The sequence below is a fragment of the Mangifera indica genome, chromosome 10 (genome assembly GCF_011075055.1).
Source record: "Mangifera indica cultivar Alphonso chromosome 10, CATAS_Mindica_2.1, whole genome shotgun sequence".
NCBI lineage: Eukaryota > Viridiplantae > Streptophyta > Magnoliopsida > Sapindales > Anacardiaceae > Mangifera > Mangifera indica.
The window spans coordinates 1,650,906-1,663,314 of NC_058146.1; the positions used below are offsets into that span (position 1 = coordinate 1,650,906).

Below are 12,409 nucleotides of genomic sequence, written 5' to 3' on the forward strand. Positions count from 1 at the left end.
TAGCCGTTTGGCTGATGCTGCTGTCAAGCTTCAGCGGGAAAATCACATAAGAGATTACATTTGTAATATACGAAAACAAAAAGAACAAAGCAAGTTCTATGAAATGAAGATGATTGTCCCCAGTTCTCCATACCAACAATAAATCATTAAAACGCGAGGAAAAAATGTAGTCTTTAAAAATTGCTTGTATGAAACAAAACAAACCATTCAATCAAAATCCTTACAATCAGTTGCAGTATCAGGGTACATATCATCAAACAACTGAAAAACTATATATATCAATGCCTCACATTTCCAAGAAGTTTTCTTTTTCCTTTTCACAGGAACAACCTTGGAATAGTTTTAAGTAATAGGAAAACTTTTACTTCACAAAGATGATAAACGGCACAGTCCATAGCTTCTCATCATAGCATTAGGCTACAGTCTTTCTGCTCATATCATCCAAAAGAGAAATTTTTGTGAGCTTCAAAGAGAGAGCAAATTGGGAGGAGATTGAGGAGAGCCAGTTTCAAGTAAAAAGCTTCGACTACAATATGACCTGGATGTACTTGACGAAGAAGCAAGATATCTTCCATCCCCACTATGAAAAATCGGGTCACTCCTGTGCATTTTCCCTTTACTTGTTGTTGGCCGACCATCAGTTTCTTCATATTCTTCATCTTCCACAGCTTGTATGAAGCCATTATGCATTGGGTCTGAACTCTCATACAATATTCTAAGGACCTGTTTGATTGAAGGCCTGGCCTGCCCTTCTCTCTGAGTGCACCATCTCACAATTTTCACAACCGTCTGAAGCTGTTCTATGTCAAAGGTGTCCTTTATACGGGGATCCACTAACTCGGATAATCTAGATTCTGAGGCCATCAACATTTGGGTTGACTCAACCAAATTCTTGCCGTCCTGTATTGCCCGTCTTGCAGTCACAATCTCCAACAGTAGCACACCATAGCTGTATACATCACTTTTCTCTGTGAGCTCGTGAGTGACCACATATTCAGGATCCATATAACCTGTAAAACCTTTCAATTTAAGATTATTTTGGCAAAAATAAACAATGAAACAGAAAATGTTAAAGCAGTCAAATACAATTTTCCCTAACCTGGAGTTCCTCGAATATTAGTATTTACTGGTTCAAAGCAAACAGAACCATCTTTTGAAGCATGTACAAGGCCAAAATCTGCAATCTGGAAGGACTATTTCAAGAACTTGAGGCATGTTATGAATGCTATATATGCATGGAGTGAGGTGAATTCTTTCAACTTCTTTAATACATTTTCGTCCTCGTCATGTACATTTAGTTTAAAAAGAGTTTAAGTTCCTGTACTCAAAAGTAACGAACTAACTTGAAAATCATAACATGCAATCATGGCCAAAATGTATTAAACACAAATTACAAGGGTGAAAGGATGCTACCTTTGCAACAAAATTCTCATCTAGTAAAATGTTGCTCGACTTAACATCTCTATGGCATAAAGGTGGATCACAATAAAAATGAAGGTATTCCTAGACAAGAGAACAGGGATTGAAAAGATTATTCCATAGTATGAATAAAGTTGAAATTTCATCAAAACTGAATTAATCAGCACTGATAATGAGCATAATTCTTCAAAACATTCAAGCTGAACCAATCAGCCCCAATAATGAGATTAGTTCAACAAAATTCAAAATTACCAGGGCATTAGCCACGTCAATGGCAATTTGGATTCTTGTCCGCCAACTCAGAGGTGCCCTTCCTGGTGCTGCAAAGTATAATGCTAAATCCATTCAGATCTTCAGAGAAACATAGGAACAAGTCTATTTGATCATTGTCTTCAATTGGCATGTTAAATCAACCATGATGGGCCCAGTTGTTGTCCCCATGTTGTGTTTTTGTTTTTGGTACTACTCAATTACAAAAGGGTAATCTACCAGCCTGAGTTGCACTTTGAAATTTTGGGTCTGCCCAGTAGCGCAATGTGCTTTAGGCAATATGCCTATGACAGGGATGACATTGCACAAGCTGGCTTGGCCCCATAACATTTCATACTAAAGTTCAACATCATCAGCATCTAAAACTTGAAAAATAACACTTCTGTGATTAAAATTATAGAAATTAATCTCAAATGCCGAGGAGAAGCAGTTAACTGAAGAATGGAGAAGCACATACAATGGAGATGATCCTTTAAGCTTCCATTTTCCATATACTCATACATGAGAAACCTGCCATGCAACAACCAAAATATCGAATTTTGGTGGTGTACGAGGTCATCACATTAACACACAATGTACACATAATTCAATTACCTCTCACATTTTTTTATGCAAAAGCCTCTCAGAGCTACCAGATGACGATGATGCAATCTAGCAAGAAGCTCTAACTCTCTGCAGAATTCATCCTCCCCTTGCTCTGAAACTTTGTTCATCCACTTCACTGCCAAAATTGAACCATCACTAAATTGAGCTTTGTAGACAGTTCCGAAGCCCCCTTGTCCAATTACTGTGCTAAAATTATCAGTTGCCTTCTTTGTCTCCTTGTAGCCGAATTTTTGTAACATTGATGAAGAACCTGCATTTTAAAAGCCACCGGCCCAACAATCCCCCAAAAGTTCCAGAAAAAGGAAATGTTTAGTAAATGCAAAGTTAAAGAAAGCCCATAACCAGGGAAAGGATCGAATCAAACCTTCCTGAAATTTTCGTATAGACTGGGGAGGAGGAAAAGATTTCATAGAGGGCTTATCCGTATTCCCAGAATACTCTAGCTCTCTGCTTTTCCTACAAATAAGAACTACCAAGACTATTAACATCATAAAAGCAGTTGCTGTAACTGCAATACCAATGCCAGGAATTAAGGTCAGGTGATAGGAATGGTGAGTTCTATTTTGTCCATTTTGAGTTCCACCTATCATGAGTTGGCTTGGGCTAGCAGCTACCAAGGGACTTGGAGAAGTCTCAGGGGCCACCAAAGATGGAGAAGATTCTGAAATTATCATCTTCCAGAAAGTTAAACATCAAGTGATTAAATACAAGAATACACAAATAGCACATTTATGATGTAAAAATAAAATGTCATCATCAAAGTGAGGCACAACATATTTTGGATGGAGAAAAAGAAGCAACAATAAATATACTTCATCAAATGTTTATGGTATAATATCATTGAGATAAGAAGCAAACGAACATAATAAGAGCAAAATGATTGAAAACTGCCATTTTCCAGACCTAAAAATATATCTTATTCGTTTTTTAGTCTTAAACAGGGAAGCTTCTCACTATATAAAGTAATTATAAATACAAACTATAAGGAATTCACTTAGACCAGGAAAAAAAATTAAAGAAGGGATAAAACATACTTTGATATATACATAGATCAACTGTCATAAGATAATAGAAATCCGGTTTTCTTCCAAAGATCTTCATACCTGGGGGGATGTTAAGCCCTTGAACCTGAAAGAAGCAGCTTGCAAGGTCAACAGCTGAACCATAGTCAAGTTGGCTTGCAAGTGCAGCAAAAGTTGCATCACGGCAAGTACTCAAAGTCATGTTATCTTCTGCTCCTACCAAATGATGGAGGTATACAATAGCAGCATTTAAACATTTCCTACAATCACTTTCCTTTGAAAGAGGCAGTTTGCAATTTTCTGTGACATCCATAAATTTTGGAGACTGCAGTATCTGTGTGACATTTGTTCGACCCCTACAGTCATAATTGACAGGAATTTTTGTCCCAAAACCACAGAAAACCGTAGCATTTCTTGAAACTCCATACAAATCCATTGATTGTGATACGGAATGGAGGCAGATGCCAGACAAATTTGACGTAACCCCAAGGTTGCCAGTTGCATTTGCATAGCGAGCAATGGAGACTGCAATGAAAGCATTGATATAGCGGCAACACTTTCCTCTGTCATCTTTATTAGAGCACAGAGAGCCTACTAGAGTGAAGTTTGATCCACTCAAATCTAAGGGGCACTCTGCAGAATTTGTAAGAGAATTAATCAATCATAAGATGGGTTTTCTTACAATTTTGAGCTTGTTACATGAAACATTGAGCAAACTAAGAAAACTCCAATAATAAATGTTACTGTAAAGACTCAACCTAACTTCTCTAAGATTGCAAAACAGGTCCTGGAAAAGAAAAGGACAAAACTATGTAACAAAGTAAATCATGATGTTTGTTTGGTTATATTTAAGTGTCTAGCATGTGCTACGTTTTGGCCAGGATGTAACACCTGACGCACTTCACTGCTTGGCCACAACACCCACAGCCATGTCACAATTCATTTCTTATTGTGATCACAATCTGAAACCTGGTATTAATATTTGAGACCACATCCATGTCTGTCTCTTTCTTGCTCAAAAACAAAGGAGGAAATAATATTGATTCAATAGAGAAAAAGCATATGGGAAAAGCATTTAGTATAACAAAGAGAAGAGGCAATCAAGCTAGTAAAGGTTCGGTGAACTCTTGAGCACGTTCAACAGGAAAAGAAATACACACTGTAAAGAAACAAGAGAAAGTAAAATAAAAGAAACCAATAAACAAACTGTAGGCATGGGAGAGAGGTGATAGCAGCAAAGGACAAAGAATGACAGTGTATAAGAAGGTGATGCACTTATTCTAGTAGACATTTCTTCTCGATTGATAATTGCACATACAAACCCAAATAAAATGGTCTTTTGTCTCTCAATTTTCTCAGGAGTTTTTGCCAGATTATGATTAAAGGTGCCTCAAAAAGCCCCAGAGTTCTTTGTATATCAGTCAACACTCAGACAACTTCACCAATTGAACCATGTTAGCAACCTTGATGATGCTATTCATGAAACACAATTGAATTGGGCTCTTAACCTGGAAATATATAAACAAAGGAAAGACCTTCTCTTTAACTGCACTAGGCAGGTTGCCATGCTATGATCCTTGCCCACTATCCTAAAAATATGAAATCTGATAATGGATAGAAGTCTGAAGCCACTGTACTTTGCCCCATCAATATTGTTTGAAACAGGTAATTAGCCCACAGCTTTCTCCCCACCATTAACAAGTATCTCCTCAACAAACTCTTTTTATGACTAGTCATACAATGTTAAAATAAGAATTAGCACCAAATTATTAGAAAGATCTATATTCAATTTCAAAGGAATCTGTTGCAATCAAACCAGAGCTTCAAGGGGATACTAAATTTGAAATTTTTTCCATCAAGTTGTTGCTAAAATCCTCAATTGTAAAATAATATTAACAAGTGCTTTAGCATCAACATAATAACCTGGTTTGGAGAAACAACTATCATCGAGCTGGCTATAAATAGACCACAGCAAGACGTTAAGAGGAATCAGCAAGACAACTAATTGAAGTGGGAAGAAGAAAAAAAAAAATTTGCAAACCACACAGTCCCAGTCGCAAAGTCACTACATTGACCCGCATTCTTAACACCGAATTTAAGAACAGCCTATTAAAATTAAATCCATAAACAGATTGAAATATTCCACCAGACGCCCTAGAGAGTTCAAATTAAAAACCACGTTAAGCCAAATGATAATTACTTTCATCAAAAACACCACATAAAACTTAGCATATCGATAAAAATCCCAGAAGCCAAAGAACCATGCACGTTTTGAGTGCCTAATAAAATGAAAAACATAACAACCCAAAGTAACAAAAGAAAGAAGACTCAAAAGCATCAAAGAATCAGCCAAACCCAACTCCAAAATCCCAAATTTCCCATAGAAACCAACCCCAAGTAGGATTATAGCAAGATTAAAGAACAAAAAACAAACACAAACATAGCAAACTATAACATCTACTATCATTTGACAGGAAGAGCAAGAACCCAGATTAAAACAAAACTCCCATCACAGTAACTAACCTGCCATTGCCAAATGAACCTGCATTCCAAGAAATACAAGCAAACCCATCAACAAAAAGGAGTGCTCCCGCACCTCCATGGTCAAGATGAAGGAACAAAATAAAGAGAGGGGGACTCGAGGTAAGTGTGGGAAGGAACAAAACAGGAGTGTGTTTAGTTTTAGAACAGCAGGGAACCACACAGTAGTAGAGGAGGCAAGCGAGAGGGAATCAGACTAGCGTTAGTGTAGTAAATGTGAACAACTTAGGGGACATTGAGGATGGTACAAAAATGTAGGCCCCATGTCCACATTATGGATTTTGCGGTGGCCGAAGCACTATTTCCCACCCAAGTTTAGGTGATTTTAAGGCACACCCAGAGGTTTGAAAAATCTAAAGTTTTGCCTATTGACCAACCAAAGTTAAAATTTTTTGTTAGAAATAGAGGTAAAATCTTCATTCATTAATAATATTAAAAAAATATAAAATTTATTACATTTTTATCTTAAATTTAAAAAACTAATATTTCTTCCCTCTTAGTGTTTTAATTTTGAAAAATTATTTTTTTTCCAAAACTTTAGAATTTTCTTCTTTCCCTCTAACCACTTTTTCTGATGATCTGGAAAGGAAGATGATGAAGCCTCTTTATACATGAAAAAATCCAAATCTCTTCATCGATAAAAAAATTTCAAATCTAGGACAAAGAGATTTGGGTTTCAGATTTCTTCATCGACAAAGATATCACAAAGAGTCTGAAACCCAAATCTCTTCATCCCAGATTTGGAATCTCTTTTAAATCTTATTGAATTTATTTATGTGGGCCAATCAATCATTTAGGAATGAGAGGAGAGGTCGTTGGCACCAGAGATGATGGTTGAAGAGGTGAAGAAAAAATTTGGAAAAAAAATGTGTTTTTTCAAAGTTAGAAAACTTTAAGTAAAAGTGAAATTATTAGTTTTTAAAAGTTATGAGAGAAAATCTAATAAATTTTGTAATTTTTTAATATTATTAGTAAAATAATTATTTTATCTCTATTCTTAATAAAAAAAATTTAACGGAAATTACTTCATGGGTGGGATTTTAGATTTTTCAAACTTTATTGGTATGATTTTGAGATAGCATCTAAACTTGGGTGGGAACTAGTCCTTTGGCCTTTCGCGGTAGATCCTCTTGCTTTGTGTTGCAGTTTGTGCTTGATCATATATTTTGTTCCAAGGGAAAATTGAGAAGTGTGTGAGGTTTGTAAAAATTTTGGTCCGGTTTGATTTATTGAATGAATTTGTTATGTATTTGCCTGCAAGTATTTTAGCGTCCTTGGCCCGTGACAAGCCATGCCCTGCACCGGAGCATGCATAGAACTTGGAAGAGATTCATGATGTCACATTGGATATTTGAAACTTTGAAATATTCATTAATTTATATCATACTATAAGCTTTAACTAATATTTATTTTAAATATTCAGATGAATTTTTTGGTCCTGACCTTTTAAACAATAGTGAAATAGAACCTCAAAATTTATTGCCATGAATTAAATTTATTTAACTGTAAAATTACATCAATAATATGTATTAATTGGATGTATATTTGAATATCTAATTAAAAATTCGAAGCTGGGGTAATAAGTGTGATTACTGTTAAACTTAATTTTATTAAATTCCAGTTTCCTAGTTGCAGTCACAACCGGGTCCCATTTCTGAAGCCATGGAAGGGGCAATCTCAGAGGCTAAGAAGTGAAAATTAGTAGCATAAATTTTGCAGGAAGAGGAATGGACATGGTACCTCTTGTAGTCTGTACCCTCTGCTGCCTATTCACGTGCCTTGAATTGAATGGGTACACTCTCAAAATCACTAACTTTGTGTATCAACTGGGAAATTTTACTAATATAAGAGTGTAGTCAATTAATGATTCAACTCACTGAAACAAACTTCATCAAAAATTTGTCAAAATATACTATATTTTCCCCTGGCAAACCTGATGCTAATGGTCCGTTCTTTTTATGTTTTGGGTTTAGTTGTTGAAAGAGGTGGAGTCTATGTCAGCTTTCTGTGGACAAGGATTCATTTGACATTAATCGTGGCTTTAAGAAACGAGGAGCATGCTTCGAAAGGCTGAGCTCTTTGGTAAATGGATTGATGTTGACAGTGCTTCAAGGGTGCTTTGGCATGGAGTACAATAAGACAGGCAGACAACATATTCACTTAATTTTTCTTTTTCTGAGAAGCAAAATGACATTGAGAAGGGCTACAAAATTGTGTGGTGAAAGCAACATTGCATCTTTAGAATTGTACATGAAGTTGCCCTACTTAAGAGAATGCATTTGTCCATTAGTGTAACAATAGGGGAACGTGTTGTGATTTTTTCATTAACCCAATTCAGTTCTATGAAGAAAATGAAACTTCCTTTAACGGGTCCCTGTGTTTTTAGTAATGACATTATTTGATGGTGACAACAGAGAAAATGGAGTTGAAATAATTTGGAGCAGAGAAAATCTTGATGATAAAGACATATGAATAGGAGGAGTAACAGTTGATGCATGATGGGATAAAACTCTAGCTGGTTGTTGCTGAGAGCAATTTTTACAATTTCCATCAACTTTTCCAAAAGGTGAACCTCTTTCAATACTTGGACACTAACAATTCTTCTGCAAGACTTGGACAAATCAAGTCTGCAACTGGGTCCGTGATTCTTGCTCCCACGATTCAACAGGACTCCATAACCAGCCGACTCAATGTATGTTTTGTTTCTTTTCTTCTCTGCTTGCCAATTCAGTCATATGAAAAGATTTGTATGTTTTTTGGGGGGATGTTGTAAAACATATCGCTACTGAAATTGTGGTGTTTTTTATGTCTTCTCATTGGTTTGCAATTGTGAATGGATATAAACCATTGTTAATTTCTCTACTGATTTGGCATGAATCTCTGTTCCTTTAATGACTTTTCAACATTGGCAAGTAATCAAGTACTATTGGAAATTAAATTACCACCATTTTGAGACATTTTTCCAGTCTAGAATTTGAACTCTAAGAGTTCTTTAAGTGACTTCTATTCATTCATTGTTTCTTTCGAACTTTGGAAGTTGGGACAAATACTTGTCCTGTAGTCTTATTTTTCGGCAACCAGCTGTAAATGTTATCAAAGAGGTTCAAGCATTTCATAAAGCAAACCCCACAGAAATTGTCACTATTATCATCGAGGACTATGTTACATCAATTTGATGCTGCTGGCCTGAGGAAATACTGCGTTCCAGTATCTCTCATGCCTAGAAAATGTAAAAAGATTAACCAACTATTGATGATATGATCCAGAAGTAATAGAATTTAGTGGTTTTTACTTCAAAATTCAATAAATAAGGCTTCAGAAGGGATTGCCCAGCAATGGAAATACATGGTGGAAAACCAGTGTAAGTCCTACTGGTATTCTTCATGTGGATCTATATAAAAAATTTCCAATTTAACTGATTGCAGGTGGGGATGGTGGGATGAAAGATGGTTCATGTCCAAACTGCAGAGAGGCCATTAGTCCTACTGAATCACTTTCCTGATACACCAGCGGAGCAATAACTCAAGCTTGCAAGCACAATTCTTCTCCATTGATAAGGATGATGCACACAAAGTTATGAAGCTCCCAACCTGATGGCCTAATAAAATGGTGCCCAATCAGGCTTAACGCATAACTGATTTGTATGTGAACATTTCAGAGAAACGACGGTGGGAGAGCCCCAGAAGCTGTAGATTAGGCCCCAGGTCATCTTGTTTGTGGTTGAATATATGTTGCTAATTGCAAGGTTTTGCAAAAACTACTTCAATCTTGTCCTTGATTGCAAGGATGTTCAAGTAACAGTTATTAATCTGGTTTATTCATCTGCTTACAGTAATTAAATGGATAAGACCAGAATCATCTGTAGATCCAGTTATTTACTCGTCATGGAAGTATCCTGGACATTTTCATGTCAATTTCTTTGTTTGTTAATGGCTTCAATGGGAGTGTAATAATTATTATTAAAATATATCTATCATCAATGGTATCTTTCTTTTTAGCATTCAAGATACTGCTGAAATAAATATTCTTCCAATTATGCAGCCACAAACCTCACATCTAAGCATGTTTTTGGGGTGAGAGACACTCAAAGGCTCTTATGGAGAACTACAAATAGTATTAGAGTCTAAGGTTTAAACAATTTCACTCCAAGTCCATAGAGAGATTTCAGTCCATTTGAAACTCCAACCTATAAAAATCTATTATTCTTAAAGACCAAGATGAGGGGGACGTTCTGTCTAACAATTCTTGACCTTTTGGTTGGCCTAATCGAAAAAGAGCTCGTAGAGTTTGTTTGTAAGAAGTGTTGGATAGATGACCCAATGTTTGAGGGGAAGATTATTGGTAATATAGATGGAAACAACACCACCTGTAAAGTCCTATACAATTACATGGATTCTTCATTTAGCTAAATGGTAGTAAGTATTGCCTGCATGCTTAAATATAATACAAGTCTTCTTCTTTCTGATGAATAATAAAACGTCCAAAGGAAAAATGCCAAGCATAAACTTTCTGACAGTGACCTTTATTCTTGCCAGAGAATCAATAAGGTGAGCCTTCCATTAAAATTAGTTCACATAGTTGATGTCATTTTCCATTCTTCTGATACTTTCCCCATAACTGAACTCAATTATCCAATTTCTACTTGTTATTTCGCACAAGGGAATCTTATTTCCTTTAGAAAAAATGATCTCAGGCTACATTGTTCTTGACAATTTTGAAAATTATTCTCCATTTTCCAGGACCTCTAAAACATTGTTTCTTGAGAACTGCAGCTCCAGACTGGCATTTTTGTTGCTTTTGTTTTCTAAACAACTAGATACGCAGATCAAGTTTCAGTGGTGTATGGCGGCTGCGTGCTGCCCCCACTCACTTCGCCACAATAAAAAAAGAAATTCAAGGCTTCAAGTGGTATTATCTGTACAAGCATGCTAGTTGGAATTCCTAATCATCGTGACATATTCAACTTTTACATTGAGAGGAAGAGAATGAATACAAAGAATAGCCACAATAACCCACAAACCATAAAAAACTTTTAATTGTTAGCATGGTCACTCCATAAGGGTTTGTTACAGTAATATCTGAGTGGGAAATGTCACAGTAATATTTCCTATGCAAGCCTTTTAAAGCTTCATCATAAAGATAAAGGAAGATCCAGCAAAAAAATGAGCTTCGATGTCAGATTCTGTGCAGAGATGGAGGTACTTGCGCATGAATCAACGGCACTTGTCTTTGAACAAACATTGCATTAAGCAGTCAGTCGGTTTGTGCAGCCCACAAGAAACCTTAAAATCTGTTTATTTTTAGCAATTCTAAGCCCTTTACTATCCTGGTCCAAATAGGTCGTCAAAATATTATTAACTTTATGCACATATTATACTTTATAATCCAAAACATATCAGTTTACATTAAAAAAACCTTCAAAAATACTTATTTTTAGCAATTCTAGGAGCTGTAATATCTTGGTTCAAATAGTTTATCAAAATATTTTTTATTTTGAACATATATTATGTTTTATGATCAATTGACGTACAAAACTTATATTTTATCGATATAAGATTTGTTAAGAGATGTTATATTCACCCCTTTACCCTCTATAAGAGATATATATATATAAATTTAACGTTTTTTTTATACTTTGTCGTGAAATTTACTCACGGGTAAAATTTTGTACTCACTCGTAATAGTTTTTATACTATTTACAGTATCTCTATCAAAATAATTTGATTCAGAATTAAAATATTATTTATTTTAAATCAATTTTATTATTAAATTTTACAGTTTAAAACGTATTTTAAATTATCATCTCAAACAATGAGAAATTCATATATATAAACTCAACATCGTGTTTTGCCCAGATTTGGGCAAGGCTGTTCCACTCCCTTTTCTAACTTACTGCTTATTATAACAATACAAATTTGCTCCAATTCACGGCAGGTAGGTTTTGGTCCATGATTAAAGGCAAATGCTCTCTTAGCCCGCTCTTATTGACTTTCTTCGTTACTTCTTTGACCGGTCGCCATTTTTTGAAGCTTTATTTTCTTCTCCATAATTTATATGCCATGCCCATCATCCATCATGAATATCTTTGACTGGCTTCGATTATGATGATCCTCGTCATCTCCAGCAGAATATCAGATTTTCTTAAACGCTAACATCTTGCATGTCTTTCACCATCACACATCACATCAGTCACACTAGTCCCTCGACACGTGTAAAGTTGATTCAATTATTTGATTATTGATCTACTTTTCAAAGATCATATCTTAGACTTTTTGTCCTCCTGGAAGGCATATTTATTTAAAGGCCAAAATACAATTTCCCACCCAAGGTTTCCTTAAAATACAAATCCTCAAAAACTTTAAATTTTAAAAAGTTATGTTTTCACCCATTATTTATTTTTATTAATAAATTTTGTTAAGTAAAAAAGAAAGAATACCATTTTACATAAATTTTATATTTTATTTCTATTTTTCCGAAAAAATTTCTGTGGTGGGGAGTGAACTGTATTTTTTTTAAATTATTAAAAGTATTAATAAAATTTTTCAAGTGTT

General features: G+C 35.2%; 1 protein-coding gene across 2 annotated transcripts; it reads right to left on the minus strand.

Moving 5' to 3' along the window:
* Nucleotides 1–184: 184 nt before the first annotated feature.
* LOC123226926 (probable receptor-like protein kinase At1g49730) lies at nucleotides 185–6,064 on the minus strand. Of its 2 annotated transcripts, XM_044651500.1 has the most exons (9): nucleotides 5,841–6,063; nucleotides 3,399–3,950; nucleotides 2,660–2,956; nucleotides 2,284–2,545; nucleotides 2,147–2,199; nucleotides 1,672–1,739; nucleotides 1,414–1,503; nucleotides 1,100–1,184; nucleotides 185–1,010 (listed from the first exon to the last, which is right to left on the minus strand). In XM_044651500.1, the coding sequence occupies exons 1-9, from the start codon at nucleotides 5,917–5,919 to the stop codon at nucleotides 466–468; spliced, it is 2,031 nt and encodes a 676-aa protein (XP_044507435.1). In that variant the 5' UTR covers nucleotides 5,920–6,063; the 3' UTR covers nucleotides 185–465. The 2 variants fall into 2 exon arrangements, with proteins under 2 accessions (XP_044507435.1, XP_044507436.1); XM_044651501.1 differs by lacking the exon at nucleotides 1,414–1,503 and having other exon boundaries at nucleotides 5,841–6,064.
* Nucleotides 6,065–12,409: the final 6,345 nt, after the last annotated feature.

Coding starts and splice junctions, on each gene's coding strand:
- LOC123226926 (XM_044651500.1), bottom strand. CDS start 5,919: ATGGAGGTGCGGGAGCACTCCTTTTTGTTGATGGGTTTGCTTGTATTT. Junction 2,546..2,659: donor TATACGAAAATTTCAGGAAG/GTTTGATTCGAT, acceptor TTTAAAATGCAG/GTTCTTCATCAATGTTACAA. Junction 1,504..1,671: donor TTGACGTGGCTAATGCCCTG/GTAATTTTGAAT, acceptor TCTCTTGTCTAG/GAATACCTTCATTTTTATTG.